The following is a 23993-nucleotide window of genomic DNA, read 5'->3' as shown; positions in this document are numbered from 1 at the left end:
CAACTCTGCAAACAAGGTGATGAACTTCGGACACAGTTTTAGGAAGAGGGAGAAACTATGTGTTTTGGGGGAGTTTTCTTTGTTTTCATTGTAGGAGAGACAGTGCCAGCCTCACACAGCCCTCTCACTCAGACACACACACAACGCGCGCGCGCACACACCTACGCACGCGCGCGACCCCCGGCCCACACACACATACTGTATAACATTTCATAATCTGCTGATCTATTGTGTGCATCAGCAGATTCGTTCAATTCCAGCAGGATTAGTACATCTGGTGCGCACATTGGAGGAGGAAGAAGGGAAACTTTAGGTGGTTTCAGCTGTTGTATCATTATAACCAAACAGTGTTTCACCACATATATTTACATTATGGCAGCAGCAGCATGCGAGTCAGACTTCAGCACCTTACTGGAGGTCATCCTTACTGTATGAAATTGACTCGCAGGCCTAACCTTCGCACAGAAGGCTGTTCAACAGTGTGTGTGTGTGTGTGTGTGTGTGTGTGTGTGTGTGTGTGTGTGTTCATTAGCTGTTGGAAGTATCAGTTTCTTTCTTTCCTGTTCCAGTAGTGTGACTCAAGGGTTTGTCCTAGCCTCTTAAGCCTTGATAAAGTGAGATATATCAAAAAAAATATTCAGAATGAATATGGTTTTGATTTGACCCTGCTGATAATCTTCTCAAAATACACTATCAAATTGCATGTTGCTCCACTAAAGAGCAGTTTGTTTGTGATAGGCGGACTCCCATATGGCCTATAGCATCAGCAGGGATATGAGAAATGTGTTTAACTGTGATCATAATCAAAACTTACTACTCATTCATTTGCATTTATGCAATTTGAGTCAAATTAGATGCTTTCCCCCACTGGCAGCCACAAGCGCCAGTAGGAACCCTCACCCACCACACCCTGCGCAGACATTCACCCACCCTGCATGACTCACGCCGAGCATGACTCCAATCTGCCCCAGTGATGGAAAACAAACGGCCCCGAAGACAGTGTATGGAGGAGGAGCTGCCCAAATCACATCTATGTGCAAGCTTGAATAATGCCACAGGATATCTAAGGGAAAGGGATTGGTTAAAAAAAGAGTTAACTGATTTTTTTCAGCAGAATGTGGGAGAAAATATGTTTATGTTATATAGTGTTCAAGATAACAGCTTTCCAGATAAGGGCTTATTCCTGAATTGCCATAACTAAATCACCCAAATTCTAACACTGATGTTGGGGTGTTTTGACAGTTTTAACACTCAGAACATGAATAGTTTTACCTTGTTTGTGTTTTTCCCGAAATGACACGTGGTACTAGTTCAAAACAGATAGCCAAACACTAAGCCAGATGCACATATCAATTTATTGAATCACTTATAGGTTTGTCAAGTTAACATGACATGAATAGATTCATGATTCACTGAGCAATTGAACCTTGACAGTTAAGGGTGTTGTCAGGATACCACCAGTCTTCCTCAGGTAAACCAGAAAACATCATTCCTGCACGTGACTGAGCTGATGGAAGAGATATGTAACATTGTTTCCCCACATGAAAGCCGCAGGTACACCACTATGGGTTATGTAAGAATTTCTGCACCCATGTAATATAATCACATTGTCTAGTGAAATCAGCGCCATCTTGTCTTCCGATAACTCCTGCAGACATAAATGCAGTCCAGTCAAAATTAAGTTTTTGCCAATTTGTTTAGGTGATCAGGGACTAACAATAAGATATAGTATATTCATAAAAAAAACCTCCACAAACCCTGGCAGGACTTTGCATTGGGCTTTGCACATTTTGGATATTTGGACTTTTTTAGAACAAGAGACATGGTACATGTTTTTCATGGATATCATACTCTACGAGTGAACAAATTGTGGGACGGCACTTTGTGTGTGGCAGGGCAAAAGGAAAACAGCTTCAGCTCTCTTTGGATCCTATATGTTTATTTTCCTGGATGCTTGGCTTACAGTGATGAAATGTGATACAAGCACATTTTGGAGACTGGGCCGGTAACAATTCAGTAAAAATTGTAATTTCTAAACTGTTAATTAAAATGTAAAAAGTGTAGAAAAAAATGACATTATGATAAAAGTCAGATAGAAAGTGAAATTTATCACAAATTCAATTACAATATTATTTGTGCTCCCTGACGTTTTGAAGATGCAGCCATATTTTTATTTTTTGTTTTAACTATAGTGGTTAGCAATTTTTCATGCACAAGAAAGCATAGAGTTTCTCATGTATGTGCATGTGCAATTATAATTAATAAATCTGTGTAAAGACTCTGGTATATCCTTAGTTTGTGCGATAGTGACTGAAAAAAGTTGTCAACCACTTATTTTCAAATAGAGTCCTATGATATTTGCTTGCCTTGCTCATACTGTTCTCTAGGATCATAGGAGTGTTTTTATCAAACAATGATTTTGTTACAAATTCTTTGAACTTGACTCATTGTGTCTAATTACTAAAAAACAGTTTAAGGAAAGAAAATATATGAGATACCCACCATTTAAAGAATATGACACTTACTCTTGTCTTTAAAAACATTAATGGACTGAGAGCATAACATATTCTAACATACTCCTTTGCTTTTCCAAAATGGAAAGGCCATTATAAGCCTTTCATTCCAAAAGAAATGAAAGTGCACCAATGGAAATTTTGATTGTGGACATTATGTGGGCAACACATTTCATCATTACATAACTCATAATAGACACACCACCCTCAGTGGGGAGGGGGGGAATCCCTTCAGAAACAATTACAGTAATAACAGCTTGACAGGTCTGCGTCAGTCAAGAAACATAACAGTCAGTATGGGTCAAACTGCCATTTACAGAGCGGCATTACTGGTTATTCTAAGTTAATTTAATTTAAACCTGGAAAGGAAGGAAGAGCAAGCAGACAAGACAGCGGCACCATGGGAAGGGAAACCTCCAACACAGAGAAACCAATGCAAAAGGGGATTCTATCAAATGGAAATACAAATAACTCAGTAATCCCCAACACAAAACAACCCATTCAGCTTAGTAAATGTGCAGTGAAACCACAGTATTCAAACCAAATGAAACCACCGCAGTCCATGCACCCCGCCACACAAGTGCACTCCCATGTCAGACAGGGGATCAAAGTTAATCTATTATGTTTAAAACTGAGTTAAAGGAAATCAGTGCCTTTTCCTCACTACATGTGTTTATCTACCTCAACTACTGGAGCCCGACCAAACACAACTGGAGGTCAGGACGGTCTTGGGAGGCTGAGGGAACAAATGGTTTGCGTCTTCCCACTGACCCATGTACATCAACACATAAATCAGTAGCCCACAGATATGGCATGAGGCCTTGTTTTTGAGTGCCAGGTCTTACACACCTGTCTTTCATGAAATAGTTGGCACCCTCACCCAATATGTCTCACGTAGCCTCTAGATCCTCGTGTCCCACTGCTACAATTACTTCATGCATTGCAGATGAGCAGTGCTCTACATTTTATGTCAGCTATTCAAAATTCAAAGAAGAGGGAAAAAAAAAAAAGCTCTCCTGACTCACACAGACAGTAGTAATTATCTTCAACCCCCAGCCCTGTGAGATTCATCCATATAAAATGTTAAAATCCCCATTCCCTGGGGTGTGTAATATCAGACAGCCAAGTACCTACTGATGTTCAAGTCGAGGCAGGATAACATTTCATCTCACACCTTTCTCCTCAAGGCTACAGAAAGACACAATTATATGTACAGGCGTATCATCTCAAAACAATCTTAAATGGAGTCGATGTATAAAGCACTCCACAGGATATATTTTTTTAGATAATCCTTTAAAAGGGGTGAATCAACTTTGCTGAGAAGAGATGAATCACGATTTATTTGACCCTAGCAACAGCAGTAACCAAGTAACAATGCTTCAACACGTGAGCTGATCTGATGACAAACCCGTGGCACTGGCAGCGGTTCATGTGTGTATAACTTTAGCAGAAAAAGAAGTGAGGAAAAAAAGTGAAAAAAATATACACATTTTAGGTGTAAGGAGGAACAAACTCTAAAGTGTGGAGTTTTAAAATGCTGTTTTGAACTATTTAGCCACCAGCAACTACAGTTCCCATGATCCTCCTCGGCAGGAGGACTGTGTTCTTTTTGTCCAATCGCTGCTCTTGGAGGTTTTCTTGAGCCGAAAACACGGAAGATTAGAGAAATCGTAGCGTTCACTGCCCAGTCAGTGTTGTTAGAGTAATTTATATGGGACTCACTTGCAAACGTTAATGCTCAAACTTTAATCAGTACGTTTGATTAACTGTTAATGTGAGTTGTAGGTTGTCGACGGCGTTTTATGTTTTGTGAATCAGAGGAGCTGACGTATTCTTGTGCTAAGACAAGCTAGCTGGCTAGCTAGGAGCCCTACTCTACCAAACATACATGGGCCATTCAAATAAGTTTCACCAATGGAGATCACTCGCAAGGCAGCCAAATTAAAATCTGTGTATTCCACACCTTGTACTTCAGTGGAGTCAAGCCCTTATGAACCCAAAGAGGAAAAGGTAAGTTGAAGTTGTGTACTTAGTGAAGTTAGTTAACTCAATCCTTTCAAGTACACCTGTCCATTATGTGCTGCTTGTAAACATCACGTGAAAAGTGTTTGGCGTCTTGAGTGTGAACAACATTTCACATGCAATATTTTCACCTGGCTAGACACTGTAAGTTTGTTCACCTTGTCATTCATTGCCTGGCATCTCCACAGTGTAATCACAAGCTGAGTGCCTCACTGAGGGAGAGGCTGAAGAGATCAAGGCGCTCCTTCACCTCGCCCTTCTCTGTGGCCAAACGCCTTTGTGTTGATGATGAGGAGGAGGATGGCCAACAAGTTCCTGCAGATTCCAAGGAGACCGTTAGTAACCCTCCACAAGACACGCAGAATGTCGACATAAACAGAAATGAAGTGAGATCAGTGAGTGAAAGGGTTCCTGGACTCATTCCTGAACCAACACATCCTCCTTCAATAGACTTGTTACGAGACCAGCTCACACGGGAGGTTAGAGAGAAGATGGAGACTCTGCGCAGACTAAAGATGGTTAAAATGTACAGAAGCAAGGTATCAACTACTCTTAAATACTCTGTTGCCCATAACAAGAAGGTGTTTTTTGTTTTTGTTTTGGTAATTAGACTACAAGCGATAATCTTTCTACTCCACGTTCCTTGTCTCTCTCCCCAGAATGATTTGACACAGCTCCAAATCTTGATTGACAAGTGGCGGAGTTGTGTTCAGGCTGCACTGTATGAGCTGCAGACAGATCTCCCCATAGACGGACGAAAGGCCAGCCTGTCTCAGCTTATTGATCTCTTTGGTCTGGATGACAGCATTCTGCACTTTGACCGCACAGAGGACGACTTCACCACCTAAATACGCTTTGATATCAAACACACACACATGCAATTTGAATCATCAGTAAACACAGAAATACTACAATGGAACTAAAAGAGTGACAATCACATTTAACATACATATTGTTTTATTTGTTGCTGCTATACCATCGTTATTCCCAGCTGAAGTTGTATATTTCATGTTGAAAATCAGTTGTTGTTTTTTTATTGTAAAGAGAAATGTAAATAAAACCCAGTTTTTCTTGAGGAGAAGTCTTTGTTTAGTTGCATTTCAGCTGATCAAGTGCAGGAAAGGTCTTCATCCTCAGGCGCTCCACCTCGGCCCAGAGGACAGCCAGGTCCTCTGCCTGCGCTCTGGCCAAGTCCTCCAGGTTCTTTCGCTGAAGGATTTCCAGGTAGCGCTGCTCTGTTCTCGCCTCCTGATTGTCTTCCACAGCTGAACACCAACCACAGTATTTTATGAGTCAGAAGAGGCTCAAAAGACTATAGAACTGCCTTATGAGTTAGCTGTATTTTCATTTAAATTAAACTAACTGTATTTCTGTTATAGACAAAATTATGCTGCCATTGTCTCTTAGAGAAAACTTTCCCTTTTACGATGTGTTTTATTAGTTTTGTGAAATTACTGTATGATTACCTGTTGCTTCATAGATATGTCTCCTCTCAGCCACAGTCACTTGCATATTGGCGAGATGCTCGTCTAAAATGTCATTCTTCTCAGCTTTCATTGCTGCCTGCCTTTTAAGCTGTTCAATCGTTTTATTACGATGCTCTACACTCTGTTGATGAGTCTGAAAATAGAAGAGCATGTTACATATCGATATATTATGAATCAAGTGTAAAAAGTAAACACACAAAACAATGATGCAGCTGAGTGAGAGGATTTCTCGTCATTACTTTGCCGTTACCTTTTCCTGTAAAGCTATGGTTTTCTCCAAAGTGGAAACTTGCTTGGACATGCGACTGTCATGATCCGCCTCGTTGAGATACTGGAAAGAAGGGGGAAAAAGCGGACTGGTATAAAATGATATCTCCAGGTAACTGACAAAACAACGGGAGCATCAACATAAAGTGTCGCAATAGGTTTTTATAGGCCCCATGCAATAGATTCTACAAGTGTCTGGAACTCTGTTGGAGGGATGTGACGCCATTCTTACACAGAAAAGTACATAATTTGGTGTTTTGATGATGGTGGTGAAAAGTGCCGTCTCTGGTGCCATTCCAGAATTAAATGGATTGCAAACTGGTGACATGGTATATGGTTTACATCGTTTTCATGCTCATTTCACCCAATGACCACTCCTGCCCTTCGGATGGAAGGGGATGAACGAGATCACTCAGAATAGATTTGTTTTTACTGGAATTTTCCTCTCTCTTAAGGTTTCAGGGGACCTAAACCACTACAGAAAAATGCAAGCCACACCATAATAGCGCTACCTGAAGCTTTTGCTGTTGAAAACAAACACTCAGGCCTGTAAATATCTTCTGTGTGTGCCACAAATACTCATGGACTTGTTGAGAATAGAGTGAAGGATGACTCATCTGACCATATGAATGTTTTCCATTGCTCAGTCACCGGCTGCCTGTGTTTTTATACCACTTTTTAATGTGTAATAAGGGGTTAATGCACTGCAACCCGACCACAGTATTCCTCTCTGAGACGTTCGGGATGAAACTGCCTGCTCGTGCCTTAGATCAAAGTCAAATGATGCCGAGTTGCTTGTCTGTTTTTCCTTACATTTTGAATCAATGTGCAAACACCACCATTGAGATGTAAAGAAGGAATAAGGAAAGTGTGTTATCATTCTATAGTTTAAAGAGTGCGTAAACAAGCCGTTTTCATTTGGTGTCTGCCTAGTATTCAATTTTGAAAGATGCAAAAAAGTGGCATGGGAAGCGAGAGCAAATAGGCGTGTGTGTGTCTGTGATAACGGATCATCCATCTCTACTTGGGAGTGGCAACAATTTTCTGATCGCAGAGCCATTTGATGCTGCCAAAGGCGAAATACCTGCCTTGACATCACTGATTGAGGTGTGGCCAAAAGTGGCAAGACAGTTGAAAGTTTCAGGCCATAGAGAGCAGGGCAACAACAATTTTATCAGTTTGAAAAAATGTTGAAATTAAGAACATGCTATTCACTATATAGAAGCCACATAACCATGTTCACAGCTCAAAAAACATGATTTAGTGGTGATTCACTCTTCAAAGCCAAGCCAGTATACTAATTGAGGTTAAAAAAAATTGATCCGTGAGAGAAAGCATTAATCTAACACTAGGGTGGTTTATAATTCAGGGCAGGTGTCATTTGATGTGTCATAACTGATAGCAGGATCATTTCAAGTAAATTTGGTACTGCTTGACTGAGCGCTGTTCATCATGCGATTCAGGTCAGGCGATGTCAGTTCTGATCACACTCACTTCCTGCAGCTGCTCAGAGACGCGCAGCATCTGGATGTCCCTGGCCTTGGCGTTGAGGTCTTCTATCTGCATCCTCATCATCTTGTGTTCCCACTCCTGATGGATGATGCCCTTACGAAAGTCCTTGCACTCCACCATGGTGGCTATCTTCTGCTCTCCTAACACCTGACCACAGAGATATGATGATCATTTGTCTGTGGAAAACATACTGATGGGCCACATCAAGACGTGTACATTTTTACACCCCTTGCATGTGACCATCACTTGTTAAATAAATTGTAAACACCTTTTTTTATCAACCAAAGATTAGTTTGCTGGAGTTGTACTTACAGTATGTTGTATTATCAACGCCCTACATCATGTCAAAATGTAAATTCAAGTATGATCCCTGGTCATCTTTTTGTGTATAGAGCCAGCATTAGGCTATATGCATCCATGCTGAGTCTTACAAGGCTATGTGCTACAGATTCCCAGTATGTGGTATAGGCTGACCCTGATGGTTCCGTTGAGATCCTCCACCACACTCCTGTGGTGAAGCACAGAGTCGGAGTAGTCGGCAACCAGGTCTGTGGGAGCCAGCTCCACCTGGCCCTGCTTGATCAGGACCTGGACCATGATGTCCTTCAGGAAACGGCTCTTCTCCTTATGCAGGCTGGAAGCGGGCAGGACAAGGAAAAGCACAGGAGGATAATTCAGTAATTTAGTAGAATGAAAAATAAAGGCTTATGTGTTCATTCACCACCATCTGTAGTTGATTTAACTTGATTTTACAATAGATAAAATCATATTCATACCCATCAAGTTCATCAGTGAGATTTTTGATTTCCTGTTTAGCAGTCTCATCCTCATCAATCCTCTTCTGCAGGAAAGCCTGCATCTCAGCAAGAGTCAAAGCCTTTGTTTTTACCTGCAAAGAATAAGTGTCCAACACACAATTAAAAAAATACAAATGACAATTTGCTAGATTTGCCTGATTTGTTTAATTGCTGGACTGGACTGAACATTACACTAATTCTTCAAAAGATTCCATTCTTTCAGTCCTGGTGATAAAGAGCTGTATTTTCAGTAACTGAATTACAGTATAACCTAATTAACCTCAGATAACCTCAGACATCCAAAATATTTGAAAAACACTGAAAATATGCAGTGATACAGAACCAGTATTTATAAATTGTGCTGAATATATGGAATGCCATTGTTGATTATACTGAGCATAATGGAAAAATGTGTGTTTATGCTTATTTCATATTTTTAATTTCAGAGGCATTTCAGTCATCTGGACATTTAGCGGTCCATTCCTGAGGCACTGGGATCGGCAAGGTTGCTTTTGTATTTCCACAGACTTTTCTCTTTAACTCGTCCAAACGTTGAGATCTTATTACCTGCTGCTCGCTCTCTACTTTTGCTCTGCGGACGAGACAAAACCTCTCCCAGATTGACGGGTCCAAGTCTTCCGGCATGTTCTCTGGAGCATCCAGCTCCTCCATGGCCTTCAGCATCTGGCTGAGCCTGTCAGAAGGCACCGAGCCACACGGAGGCCGCTCTCTGAACGGGTCGATGTTGTTGTCCGTCTGGGTCCTCATCTTTTGAACTCTGAGGCACAAAACACAATTGCTAAATTATTTACAGATTACACTACCAGTCAAAAGTTTGGACACACACATTTTTCTTTATTTTTACTATTTCTCACATTTTAGAATAATAGTAAAGACATCAAAACTATGAAATAACACAAATGGGATTATGCAGTGACCAAAAAAGTGTTAAACAAATCAAAACAAATTTATATTTTAGATTATTTAAATTAGCCACCCTTTGCCTTGATGGAAAGGCAAAGGCTTTGGAAAGAAATTCATACATAGGAATCAACTTCACTATTTATATTTGTCTAAAAAACACATTTCAAACATTTCAGCATAAGCCTTTAGATCAAAATGGCTTAATGAAAAACATACTACATTCAATCAGGTATGTCCAAACCTTTGACTGGTACAGTGTACAGTAACTGAAATTGATCACTCCCATTATGCACTTTTATATGTAATGCAAATCACTACAATGGCATATTATTTTGTAGGTAATTAAAATGTAAGTATCACAAACCTGGGTCTACGCTTGTATAGCTTATACAGATGATCGACAACATGAACTGGCACATCAAAGAACTCCTTCCTGAATCCTTTGTCAAGAAGCTTGGGAGACATGGACAATATTACAGTATGTCTGTGCACAGCCATTTACTGCGCAAAGGCTTTCAGACATTTGTATTTTACCACCAGTCTTACTTTGTCCTCAGCTACAATGTTGTCATACGTCTCACGAAACAATTCTACATCATCTTTGTGCTTCTTAAGCTCTTCCCCAGTTTCATCCTGCCAGAGAAATGAATGTGGATAAGACGAGGGCAGCGAGTACTGGAAACAGTCGCAGTCTTGAAGGCCAACAAAATTAACATGCCGCACAAGTTCGCTCTTGCAAAACACGCCTGAGCGATGGGCAAATGTTATATTAGAATTTGGAAGAATACCACTGCCAACAACTCAGGTATCACACAAATAACAAAATCTGGAACTAGAAGTCGTAAATACCTTCAGGATTAGTGTGGAAGAACTGGGTCTTCTTACCTTGTATGCCAACGTTTTGTCAAGTTGGAGGTTGAGCTCTAGCTCTCGATTTCTAATCTCCTCTTCTATGAGGATTGAGTAAACAAGATTGGTAATCTTGAGCTCTTCCTGTAAAATAAAAAAAATCATAAAACAAGAATTTTGAAGGCGTCACATTCACACACGAGATACATTACATCTTATGGTAAATGATCTCAAGTGAGAAAACCAGTGGGGAGAGAAGGGCCCTTTATCTTATCTGATAAAAGTAAGAAAAAGGAGACAAAGGGAAGTAGTATGATGCAGATAAAAGACTGCGCACATGTACTGTGCACGTGTGTGTGTTGGCTCACCTGGTATATAACCATCTCAGATTTCACTTTCCTCTCAAACAGCTTTATCAGGGTTTCATCAAACCCTTCGGTAGCATCCTTGATGGATACCTGCAGTTTCTTCATTTCAGTTTCCAGGATCTGGAATGATAGTTTTCAAAGATAATTTATATCCATCAGCGAACAGAAGAAAATCACATTTCTCAACATAGTAGAATAGAACTGTGAATGCATTGCATCTTATACCTTTCTGTATTTCTCCTGTTCCTCACTCAGCTCTTTGGTTTTCTTTTCATACTCTTTGTAGACCTTTTTCTCCACCTCACTCCACTGAATGTCAGGTTTGGTCAGAACAAACTCAGGCTGAGGGATTTCCTGTGGGGAAAATACAATAGAAACATTGTGCACTTCATGCTGATTCTTCTAATTCAAGTGACTTTGCCTAGCAAAGAATTCAAGTAAAAAAGAACAGCTCATTTTCTTAAAGGGGAAATATTATAAGAATTAAAACTTTCTTGTATAGGTATTTCATGAAGTATTTTGGCTGCACTGAAATGTGGGATGCTGTGTAAGAAATGACTGCAAGGGGTAGGAAAGAGTTTTCTTCTTCTTTCTTCCTCTCCTTCCCATTTTTAAATCTGTATTTGGTTTTTTGTATTACTTGAAGAAATACATTATTAAGTAAATTACATGTGGTTGAAACACAGTGTGTAACACATTATCCTTGTCTCAAGAAATAATTAATCTGGGAACAAATTCATCAAAAATTAAATATAAATCCTTTAATAAGAATTTTAATATTTGAACCAACCATTTTCAAGATGTCCTCTTTCTTCACTTCAAGTTCTCCACCCATCATGTCATCCAGAGCCCTGTCTCTGATATCGTCGCCCTGCAATATAAAGACAGAAAACATGGTCAGTACCAAGTCAACACTGTCACTATTACTGACTAGTTGCAGTACATACAGTATATCAGCAAGACACTATCAGTATGTCACAACATAATTTTTTTAAAGAAAGACTGTTGATTTATTGATGTTTACTATATTCAGTAATCATGGATGCAGGTTTGATCGAATTAAAAAACAGATGATTTGGAGATAGAGACAAACAGGAGTTGATAAACAAAAACACTTTTATTGTGGTAGCATACCGTGGCAGCCAAACGTCTTTGTTCTTCCAACTTCTTCCTCTCCTCCTCCTTCTTTTTCTGCTCTGGCGTGAGGTACTTTTCTACTTTTATCTAGTGGGACAAAGGCATGCATCTCTTACAGCAGCTATGATAAATCATCTTCTATTATGATAGCTCCGTACAAATTCACATTTCTGTTAAAAGTCCAAACCACCAAGCAGTTCAAGATGTAAGCGTTGTTTGTTAAACTTGATGGTAACACTGCCAAATCACCCAGTGTCCCGTTCATACACACTCTCACATTCTTATCGCATAAATCACATGCGCACACACACACACACACACACACACACACACACACACTTTAATTTGTTTCCATGTTAATGTAATCTTCCCAAATGTTTGATTTCAAAGACTCTTCTCCCTCAGTTGAACTCATCCAGCCTCTGACAACATCTGGTAGGGTGCTACTGAAACGCTAACAGTTTTTTAAATGTGTCTTGAAGGGGTTACCTCTGAGTCGCCCACGGTGAGCGCCCTCTCTGGCCGCTCGCTGTCTGCCAGGCCGGGCTCCCACAGCTTCTCCCTCATGTCCAGCTCCACCATGACCTCCGTGATGCGCCTGTTCCTGTCCTTCACACGGTTCAGCTCCTGCTCCTTCTGCCTGTACGTGGCTTCAAATTCAGCGTTGAAAGCTTTCTTGACTTGGTAAATGACATCCTACAGTGGAACAGAGGTTAAATTAAATTCGGAGAAAAGTAAAATACTGTTCATGATGATAATATCCATCTAAACTACTGCTAGGGAAAATAGAGAATAGGCTAGCAAAGTCAGTTTCATCATCCAAATCGCTTCTTAAAACGCTGACTTGCTTTTGTTAATTTTTTGTCAAATTGTTATGCCTCTTCTCTACTTTCTTGTGTGCTATTTTTCTTTTCTTATTTTCTTTCGTTTTATTTAATTCATATTTTATTACAAATATACAATCTTGTTTTATTCTATGAAGGGTTTTTCTGAACTCTGTTTTGGAAAAGTGCTATATAAACAAAATGTATTATTATCCCAGCTATTATTACTGACAGTTTTGCTGAGACCCAGCAGTTTTCTGCACAGGTTCCCACCTGTAGCAGAGTTATCTGGTTGATCTTCTGTTCTGTGGTTTGCAGGCTGAACTGATCATACAGGTAGGGATTCGAACATCCCAACTGAGCGCAGAGACTTCCCGTTAGAGCAGCACTCTCTGCCCCGTGGCCTTCCTCTTCCTCTTCCTCCTCTTTTTCACTGGTTGTGTTGGAGCTCTTCTCCAGCGTCGCCTGTTGCAGTTGAATGTTGGGGACACATACTTTGAATGAGTGGGTTGAAATAAAAGTGAAAGATTGACACTGTGGCCATAAGATTACCTATTTTATCCCAAGAAAATTGCAGTGCAGAGTACTATCAGTGATAACTCCTACTTATTCTAGGCCACAGAGGCGTATATCAAGAAAAGCTTCAACACTGACGGTCTGGAACTTTTTCAAGCATTTAAAAAAGTTACAGCATTCAAAGGTCAAGCTTCAGACTCCTTGATTCAGAATTGTTGGCAAGCATTAAATAACATTCAAGCAGTAAAAGTTGTTTTGACTTGCATGGTTCAGCCACAAAATGTAGTTCCAGGAAGTGAAAACCAAAAAAGTTGTGTTGTCACAGATTTTAGAATATATGCAACTTTTGGTCGGCCCGCTGTTTGCATTGCTATGGTTACACACACGCTGCATTTCTGTTTCATATTAAAAAAAAGTCAACATATGATCTAATCCTTTCTAACTCATCACATGTGCGATGTGCCTTGCTCTGCAGTGTTGACTAGCATCTGAACCACAGACTCTGCAGGCCTGTAAAACCTTGATGGGTGTGGCCCGGTTTCGCTTACAGTGCAGGCAGCCTCCTCAGTCTTCCTCAGGCTCTGAACCCGCAGAAGCTCCTCCAGCTCCTTCTCTGTCCGCTCTCTCATGGGGTAGTTCTTCACCTCGTGTTCAGACTGGAAGGCCTGCGGACAGTCAGTGTTGATTTAGAGCAGTCAAGTGCATTATGTTCAAATCATAACATAGTGAAAGATGTGTAATGACAACAGAGAATTTTAACTCTTATTAGTTTGACAACTCAATGCATGTTCTGTGCTCAAGGAAGCCATCTTACCTTGACAGCTTTGCCTTTGACCTTCATAGAATCCCAGCATTGTCTCTTGAGAACGTCGCGCAGGTAACATTTTGCTAGATTCTCCAGCTCTATTTCATTTCTCACCTAAAATGTAAAGACATATATATATATATTATTTTTTAGATGAGATGATTATGAAAGGCACAATGATATTTGTCTATGTGTACAGATATGTCTGTGCATAGATAGATATTGGTGTACATACACATGCAAATGCATAATCACAACCCATAATTTAGTCTGTCAGCCTCACACTCATTTTTGTCTTTTTTGTATTGTCATATCTATTTGTTTACTTGTCATTTTTTTATTTTGTCACATCTGTGTGTCTATTGTTGTCTATTGTTAAACTGTATAATAAAGTAGGTAAAATATTTTTTAAAACATAAGGATCACTACCATCTCCTCACAGCAAAAAATAAAGATTCAGTGTATTTGCGTGTGTGTGTGTGTGTGTGTGTGTGTGTGTGTTTGTGTGTGTGTGTGTGTGTTACCCTGGTAACCTCCTGCTGCCCCTTAGCCTCTAGTCTCCTCTGCTCCTCCACATCCAGGTTGAACTCCTGTTGTTCCAGACGCTCGATGTCTGGGAGGTTTTCATTTTCACGCATCATCTCCTGGATCTGACGACACAGAGAACACAGTTTAGTCAATCATATCCTTCAAATTCATTTGATTAATTTTTGCAAACACTTCAAAAGCTCCCTGTGGCTCATTGTTGTAATTGTACACCTATCCCAAATATCAGTACATGAAGGCCTAACCTATTAAAACAAATGCTAATCCAATTATTTTTTGTTGACTAAATGTTCGCTATTTGTTGACGCACTTTTAATCCAAGCATAAACCATGCAGAGCACTGTATTCCTGAATTTCCCCAAGGGGATCAATAAAGTGCTAGCTTATCTTATCTTATGTGCTAGAAACAATGGATAAAAATGGGAAATAATGTCTTGGTAAGTTTAAAATGATTATGAAGGATCTTGAGGCAGAATCAAGTAGCTGATTATGCACTGAACTATTGGACTACTGCCATTTTAGTGCTCATGTTGTGAATTTTGACATGGCACTTACCTAATATGTGTTTTTAATTATATTTTTGCTTACATACACTGATGTTTTGCCTGCAAATTTTATGTTTGTCATTATACTGTATTCGTTTGTCATCATACTGTATTCTTGCGCAAGTCCCTCTTGAAATCTAATTAGGACTGTCTGGTTAAGTAAAGGATAAAATAAAAAAATGAATCAATAAAATTCACTTACAGTGTCACGCAATTCTTTGATACTTTTCCTCAAGTTTTTCTTTGTGTCATAATATTGCTGATTGTCTGCTTTCGCAACCTGTGGACATATAGAGTGAAATATAGTGGGACATTTCAACTGAGCTTTATTAAAGTAATAAAGCAGCTAGTCTTGACAGGACACACTTCTGTCAACTTCTCAACACGTACTGTTGGCCTAGTAAACACCTATAGGAACACCAGAGTGACTTGTAAAAAGAATTGTGTGTTAATTAGGATAAATTTCCCAACACAGCAAAAAAATGTAAATTATATGCTATCAAACCCCTCACCACTCAACACGACGCAACTTGAATAAGAGAGACATAGTGCTCACAAATCACTTGAGACTGATTGTAAAGCATGTGGTAGCACAGAGGTGGGCCAAAAAGTGCCTGACTCTGCCTGTTTCCCATGTATGTCATTGTGAATGAGGTGGAAAACCCACAACACAAAGACTGCCACACCTTTAGTATCAGTTTATCGTTATCAACAAGCTTTGTCAGGTGACAAGGTATCGTACATTGTTTTTTTTTTTACAAATGCTTATCTGCTCTATAGAAGTTTGCCACTCACACACTGCTTGATATTCTCACACTATATCAAGCAACGATAAATCAAGGTGATGCATAGAGAAAGAATGTGGTTAAAGCAACACAGCTGCTTTTTGCACAAGGTATTGTACACACGTGCAAAGGACACTTTCACAATTCTCCACCAGCAACTTTGAAGAGACACAGTGAAAGTATCTAAACATTGTTGACGTTATCCACATTGTATGCCACCACCACAACTGCTGTACTTGTCACTGACCGCCTCTCGCTTGCTTTCCAGCCAGGTGGGGTCTGAAGCTGTAGCAGACAGCAGGTTGGTGTAACTCTCATCCTGCTCTGTCACGTCCACAGTCTCTGTTCTGCCAGTGGCCTACAGAGAGGAACTTGTATTAGCACAAGCACCGGTATAAAAATAACACACAGCTGTGAATAAATACAGGAACTGATTTGACACATTGCTAAAACGATCTTTAAAGAAGTAAAGAAAGAAGTCTGTGTGAAATCAGTAATAAATAGCATATAATAAATTGGTGAACATTTTTTCTTATGATACAATACCAGATCAAGTATCTCAATCATAATATTATAATATTGAATTAAATAATATCATAATATCTTGGTAAAGAATACAAAATTTTGATTAATATATGATCGTTGAAACGGTACATAAGCAGGCTACTGGCACAAGCTGGTGAGTTAAAATAGTTTAAAATAAGCAATTTTATATGTTGTCATCATTCCCTGCTGGGATGCATCCTTTTATCATATATACCTGCCAACACAAGCTGCTGTTCAGTATAGGCCATACATTTTGATACTTATATTATTTTATCTTATTATAATTGGCCACCAAGTGTTTGATACCTAAGATATCACTTTTTGGGAATTGCAGTACATTGGTACGTTTGATGTATTATGCAACCCCAGTGCAGCAATCAGTAAACCGTTATGTGGTATTAGTTCACCGTGATAAAATCTAAATTAAATGAGAATGTACAGTAGTTTGAAGCAGAATATTGATTACCTCCTCTTCCTGTGGTTCATTGGAGCCAGTAGGGGACGGAGACACTTGATCCCAGTCAGGCAAGTCACTGAGGACGAGTTTCTCCGCATTCAATACGTTCTCCAAGTAATGGGCCATAGACTGGCTGTACTGCACAGCTTTGTTCCCTTTACCAGCACCCGTCACTTTGATTCTTTATGGAACCATGAAAAATACACAGTGTATTACACAGTAAAATAGTACATATGTGAAGATATTGAATATGATGGTCTAATAACGGCCAGTTGATCCATATCAAATTATTAAAGAAAGAAACAATCACAGTGGTAGAGGATATGATCTTTCATAAACCAAGATTAGTCTCAATGCTTTTAAAGGGGAATCAAGTGGATTTTAGTGTTCTTTGTTTCCTTCTGCCTTAGGACAATTTAATTTGTATTTAGAGGACAGCGATAGGATCGGAAGGGTTTGCCAAAAAGGGATCACAGCCAGAAGCTGGAGAAGAAGCAAAAAAGTTGGTACATCTTGTGTTTGAGGTGCCAGAAAATGTCCCAGGGATTTTTAATATAAGTATGAATGAAGAGACTCATATTTACGTTTTACAATTCAAGCATTTAGCTGGGATCAGACATATAGCAAAAGTAACAGAATATTCTTTCGACCGTAGAATGGAGATGTAGAACGTAGAACGAGATAGAGGAATGCTAGAAAAAGAAGTAAGAGATAAGGAGAGAGTAGAAAGGATTTTTTGTTACTTCAAAACAAGAGCAAGCTAGAGCAAGTAGAGGAAGAAAAGATGTGGAATGTGAGAGGGATGTGATTCGGGGGGGGAGAGAGTGCTGTGAAGTTTATTGGATCTTTGTTTTCTCCCAGCTTGTGGTCATGATCCCTCTGGTCCCACCTCATCAGTTGTATTTATTCACTATTGTCCCTCACTTCCAGAAGTAAGAGAGAAAAGTACTGTGCATGTCAAACTGCTTATGTGTGACATCTCCATTGAGGGCGACAGTGCCATCCAGTGGTCAATGTTGGCTGCTTACTGCTTTACCTGAGATCAGCGCACACAAGAGATCCGTCTCTAAAGCCTGCGGTGAGGAGTGTCTGGCTGTCTGCGGAGAAGGAGACACTCCGAACCCCACCAAGACGGCGTGAGTGACACTGTATCTCAATGTACCGCTCCTGTAGGGGCAGAAATACACTACCAGTCAAATGTTTGGACACGAATGTACTATGCTTTTCATTATCTTAAAGCCATTTTGATCTAAAGGCTCATGCTTAAATGCTTGAAATGTGTTTCTTAGACAAATATAAATAGTGAAGTTAATGCCTATGTATGAATTTCTTTCCAAAGCCTTTGCCTTTCCATCAAGGCAAAGGGCGGCTACTTTAAAGAATCTAAAATATAGATAGTTTTGACTATTTAAGACTTTTTTGGTCATTGCATGATTCCATTTGTGTTATTTCATAGTTTTGATGTCTTTACTATTATTCTAAAATGTGGAAAATAGTAAAAATAAAGAAAAATGTGTGTGTCCAAACTTTTGACTGGTAGTGTAGCATCATTTATACACACTACAGTTGAATTAGCTATAGGTTTTAAGCCAACCAAATGTATGCATTAAGGGGGGAATGCAATGCAATAGCTATTTTTGGTTATAGTCACTAAATAATGAGTTAATTTGTGAAAGACTAGATTGATTTATTGTAATGATTTGGCTAAGGATTTAATACTCCATTGCTTCAGTCTCAGGAAACTATACCAAGATTCTAACATTCACAAAAAAATAAAAACTCGACAGATACATACATTTTTTGCGATTTTGAGAAAAACTCTTACCATGGAGGTGGTCTCTCGGATGCGCAGTAGGCCGTCTCGGCCCACTGAGGCCAGCCATGAGTGGTGGGGAGACAGGAGGAGAGAGGCTGGGCCCAGAGGATGGCCCTTCACTTCCTGCTCTGGTTTCAGCTGGACCGCCTCTCGACTGGAGACACGGTTTGTGTCCTGAGAGAAAGAATCAGGGAGTGGGAGCAATGTTACAACGGTGTTACATGGTGTTACTACACAGAACAAAAACACATCTCTTAAGCCAAATATCTTTTGGATTGTTTATAGGAAGCTTTACCATATGCTATAATAATAAGAGTTGCAATGATACTGTGCTGTAAATGTGTCAGAGATATTTGAGGGTGATGAAGACAGAGAACAAAGCATGATGAGAAACCATCGAGTTAGACAGCAGCGAACCTGAGGCAGTTGGAATTGCTGAAGAGCTTTCCTCCTGTGGCAGTAAGCAAAGAACTCACTGACTCCCAGGACACAGGACTGGACCGCATGTGGCACTTTGTATACGGACTCCTGCAGGATGTGATTAGATAGACAACCCCGCACGTCTACACAACCTGGACCCATTAAGCGTAAAACGGGTGATTGGAAACAGTCAAGCTCTCTTTCATGTTCAGTTCAAACAATGCCTGTCCATAGTGGTAGCTATTACAGAGGTCCAACTAACCCTGCCTCTATCCATCTACAAAAGTACTGCAGGATTTTTCAAGTAATTCCTCTCGGAAGTACAGCAAAAGTCCAGTAGCAGTACAAGCAGGCATACAAAATACACTACTTTCAGACCCCAATCCCAGAAATGTGTGACATCCCTTCTTGAGTGTCATGCTTTGTTAACATAAACTCTACAACAATTTTATTGGATCCCATCAGGAATCAGATTGCCACACAGATACTGTACAGGAGCACTGACTGAGAGCCAAACGGAGGTTCTGGGTCATGCAGTCTACAGTACCTGTAAGGTCCCTGGCAGGCAGAGTGAGCAGTGTGAGCAGGCTGCCCTCGTGCTTTTTGTCCTTCTGTCCAGTGCACAGTGCAAGAACTTTCACCTGTTTACAGTCCCTGATGCACTGGGTAGAAAGGGACAAAATGGGTCCAGGAGCAACTGAAAAGAAAACCAAGCAACAAAAGGATGCAGGTGAGAGTGCGATCTGGCACTGTCCTAAAATATTTCAAATACAAAATTATCGTACACATTGTTCTCTCTGAATGATAGCGATCCAGAGATGTGAAGTTGATTTTATGAGCTAGGGGATATCATAATTCAGCTAAAGCGACCATCACTTCTGATTTGTATTTTCCCTTGGTAGAAGGGGAGTAGTAACATTTCTAAACCACTAACAAAAACTGTCACACAGCACAGAATAACTACCTGTGTATCCTATGACCGAAAATCTCTTTGACGGCTTTGCATCCAGTACATAGACATGTGAGTCTGAGGCGCCAGTGAGAAGGTAGTTCCCTTCTTGATCAAAACTGTAAAGCACAAACACACACACACACACACACACACATACACATACACACACCAATAAGAAAGCCTGCGTAACGCTTTAAAGTGAAAATTTGCTTTCTGAATTGACTGAACAGAAGTGGAACTGCAGTTGTTCTCCTATATCAAACTATATGGCTAGTGACAACCCATGTCTCTGCTTCACAAATGCATTAATGAGATATGAGATACTCTGACATAAGTACAAGTATAACACTAAAACTCCATGGTATCACAGTGGTGGAGGATACTTGCACTAGGTGATCCACAGGCGCGCGGTACAGATGAACCTTGTGGACGAGGCGAGGCTGCTGCTCCCTGATCAGGTCAATGAAGAGGACGTGTCCCGAGACAGTTCCCACCGCCGCATACTGCGCAACAGGACAGCAGGCCAAACTTGTCACCTAAGCGGACACACATTGGAGGTTTGATACATTGAATCAGTTATTCATTTATTTTTATGTCATTTAACCTATGCTTATGGATTGAATGTGCCAGTGTGGCATTAGTGATATGTTTTCAATGTTTGTATGTGGTGAATCTGACCTCAGCTTGAAGAGAAAGGGAGCCAATGCAAAAGCCTTCTGCGGACCACAACTGCAGTTCTCCAGAATCCCTCACTGACTGCAACCAGCAGTAAAAACACAAACATCACCACTCAGTGAAGAGAAGTTAACACATAGCACACAGCATCATGAGATACTGTGATTCTTGTGGACCCTTGACCAACAGTAATATTTTACCACAAAAATGTTGTTGTCAGTGTGCAACAAAGCTCCCGCCACAAAGTTGCCATTGAGAACATCCAGGACCTTGACCATCTTCTCTGACTGGGTTGGTTTGTACATGTAGATCTGCCCCTGAAGAAAAAACAGCCAGTAGTGTAACAGCAGCCTGAGGATATTGCAGTGTTCAGTGTTTTTTTTTTTTTTTTTTTTTTTTTCAAATAAAGCAGCTGTTTCATGGAATGTCATGAACTTGTTTCTATCTACAATAGGCTACATACTCTATGGTTAATTTAGGTACTCACCATATGAGAAGATAAAAGCAGTGTTTCATAGTCAGGGGAGTACATGACAGTTCCGACAGGTCCGTCTAATTCCCACGTTTGTGTGATCTCAATCTGAGTCCCTTTGATTCGCAGGCAGTGCACCACACTGTCCTGTGAAGCATTTAAAATATTTTTTAAATCTGAAATAAGTCCGAATTTCAGATGTATCAAATTGCAAATTAGATCTTCAGGGAGCAGAAGACTACATTTTTTATTTTGCATTACATTTCTGAGGTGTTGTACCTTTCCTGCAGCAATCAAACCATTCCCATGAAGGGCTAAACCCTGGAAGCTACCGTTTTTGAGTTCAGAAATGGCATTGGCAGCTGAACCAGAGTGAAAACACAAATCAAATCAGTTGTCAAAGTTAATTGCTGTTGCCTAATAAAATTACTGTGAGGCAATACTTATAAGGAACAGTACACATGTAAATACAATGACTTTTGAAACCACATTGTAATACGTTCCAGCATCAAAGGTACTAGTGGGTGGTGGGTGGTGTGTGTGTGTGTGTGTGTGTGTGTGTGTGTGTGTGTGTGTACCTGTGGGGTTGAACAGAACTGAGACAGAGAGGCTCTCTGGGTCAACAAGCAACAGAAAGCCTTCCTTACAGCCCACATACAGCTCTGATGTGGCTGTCCAGCAGATGGCAGTGGGAGTCAGTCTGGCTCTGATGCATGGCTGAGTCTGTGTAAACAAAAGTGGAGTTGGGATAGCTCAGTTTATGTTTTGTGCTTTGACATAAGCATTGGCAGCTGTGTTAAAAAAAAGATGTGACAACAAAATAGTTTTGAATAGTTACTTCAATCAGATTCATACATAAGATATGGCTCAATTAGCAAAACAAACATATATTCTACTTGTGATGATAGTATGTTTATTTTCTCATTATTAGTGTATGAGTGACAGAAGGACAGTACCATACTGCTGTCTGCCCTGTCTCCTGTGAGCGCTGAGATGGCTAATGCAGGCATCTGAGGACCAAAATAGTTGTCGACAACAATCGAGGGGGGCACCTCTCTCTCAACGGAGCCATCAGCTGCTGGAAGCTCTATCACACTGTAAAACCATAAATAATGCAAACCCGTAAAGAATACTGTTTGAATCATATACATCTCAAAGGCAAAATCTGACAGATCATTGATTAAACCATGCTCTGCTCCAAATGTGCAAAAGTGCAAAGTGTAAACACCAGCAGACAAATGTTTCGATATTACATCATCAGTGTATTACATGCTTGATTTCGAGAAGAAGACAGGTTTCCCTGGTCAGGACACCATAATCCCAAGATTCATAGCGACCCTCTTGGGAATCATATCGAGGTTATCTATGTTTCTCTTCAGTCCCCATTTCACCTGCTACCAACTAACCTTAAGGACTGAATGCAGGTGCAACAGCTTCCTTTATTGGCTGAATCATATACAGCAATATAGAAAGTAAATAAATACACAAAAGAAAATTCCATGTTATCAGTTGCGATCTGAGCCGCACACTTGTACAGCATAGCCCTACTTTACCTTGGTTTCATGATATGAAAGCTGGCGCTCTTCTCAATATTCCAAACAGTGATGGATGTAGTACCCAAAGCACAAATCTGGAGCCAATTCATAGGGTTGAACACCAAAGAAATGACATCCGTCCCAGTTTGCGGTTGTGTACAAATTGGCTCAGCGTTTTCCCAGTTCCTGCATCACACAGTCATGGTTACAGTAATACAGATACTCAGCCTACATAAATAAAACAGAGAATGTGTATAAGGTAGTGTATTGCTTTCCCTGGCTTACCACACTGTTATGGTGTGGTCTGGAAGAGCGGAGCAACAACCCAAATAGTGACCACCATCACTTAATGCTAGAGATGTGTAGTCCAATTGAGCTGTTCCTAGAAAAAGCATCACAAGGGTGACAGTTATGTATTTAAGTCCACTGTTGAGTAAATAAGATGGCAATCCTATAATAACTTCTACAAGGATACACACAAATATCACAATAAAACTATACATCCCTATAGGAACATTATAGTAATATCATAGGAGATAAAAATACCACCGGTCACGATAAACTCTCTATTTAGCCTACTACAAACACAATAGGAGTATTATAGCAATATTATTATAGCAATAGTGTAAATCTACTGAGCTGGAGGAAAATATCGCCTTACCTTTTAGTTCATTCTTCAAACCAAGTTCTGGGAAGTTGTACACAAATATAGATGGGGTTAGCTTCTGCTCAGAGAAGGCAAAAATCCTACTATTGCCATTTGCTGTGAAGGCACCAATGCCTCTGCCAGGACACTGAAGCACACTTTGCATTTTTGTCTCCAGGTTCAGGAATACAATGTAATTCCCACACGTGTAACATGCTGTTTTCTTGTCAACAAACTCAACATTGTGGTTTGTAAAACCCTGTGCCCACCTGGGAAGAGAAACAACAGAATGTGGATTGCTATGAGGACAGTGATAAAAGCGTTAGCTATCTATGCTAGTAGTTCATTTTCATGGTAGTTACGACATACCTGACTTCTAAATTTCCCACGGCATCCATTTCAACATAGCCTAACAATAAATGTACACTAAATAATATTCAACTTTTTTCACAACCGCCACAGGCAGACGAACAGGTCCAGGAGAGCAGTTGTGTATCCTTGACAACCACAAAACTCTAAACGAACCGCCCCATAATACTTTATCTGGCACGCCCACACGGGAAGGGGAGTGCAAAAA

The 23993-nt window shown here is 40.1% G+C and overlaps 2 protein-coding genes across 2 annotated transcripts; one reads left to right on the top strand and one right to left on the bottom strand.

The window, feature by feature from the left end:
- The first annotated feature begins 4171 nt into the window (after positions 1 to 4171).
- sfr1 (SWI5-dependent homologous recombination repair protein 1) lies at positions 4172 to 5549 on the top strand. Its single transcript, XM_071922065.2, has 3 exons — positions 4172 to 4523; positions 4724 to 5074; positions 5195 to 5549. Exons 1-3 carry the CDS (start codon positions 4428 to 4430, stop codon positions 5381 to 5383), a joined length of 636 nt encoding a protein of 211 aa, XP_071778166.2. The 5' UTR covers positions 4172 to 4427; the 3' UTR covers positions 5384 to 5549.
- cfap43 (cilia and flagella associated protein 43) lies at positions 5488 to 23814 on the bottom strand. Its single transcript, XM_078288694.1, has 39 exons — positions 23786 to 23814; positions 23432 to 23685; positions 23056 to 23152; positions 22789 to 22956; positions 22192 to 22330; positions 21814 to 21958; positions 21515 to 21597; positions 21251 to 21382; positions 20964 to 21080; positions 20767 to 20844; positions 20476 to 20624; positions 20101 to 20204; positions 19679 to 19833; positions 19537 to 19540; positions 19134 to 19288; positions 18726 to 18890; positions 17937 to 18067; positions 16910 to 17081; positions 16145 to 16255; positions 15315 to 15392; positions 14546 to 14671; positions 14031 to 14135; positions 13773 to 13881; positions 12974 to 13182; positions 12366 to 12572; positions 11874 to 11963; positions 11530 to 11610; positions 10965 to 11093; positions 10740 to 10859; positions 10408 to 10515; positions 10069 to 10155; positions 9887 to 9975; positions 9166 to 9376; positions 8578 to 8690; positions 8276 to 8435; positions 7784 to 7948; positions 6273 to 6353; positions 6002 to 6155; positions 5488 to 5800 (listed from the first exon to the last, which is right to left on the bottom strand). The coding sequence occupies exons 1-39, from the start codon at positions 23812 to 23814 to the stop codon at positions 5625 to 5627; spliced, it is 4986 nt and encodes a 1661-aa protein (XP_078144820.1). The 3' UTR covers positions 5488 to 5624.
- Positions 23815 to 23993: the final 179 nt, after the last annotated feature.

This window comes from Centroberyx gerrardi, chromosome 15 (assembly GCF_048128805.1).
Source record: "Centroberyx gerrardi isolate f3 chromosome 15, fCenGer3.hap1.cur.20231027, whole genome shotgun sequence".
Taxonomy (NCBI): domain Eukaryota; kingdom Metazoa; phylum Chordata; class Actinopteri; order Beryciformes; family Berycidae; genus Centroberyx; species Centroberyx gerrardi.
Note: the sequence above shows the minus strand (reverse complement) of the source record. Positions and strands in the feature narration are given on the sequence as shown.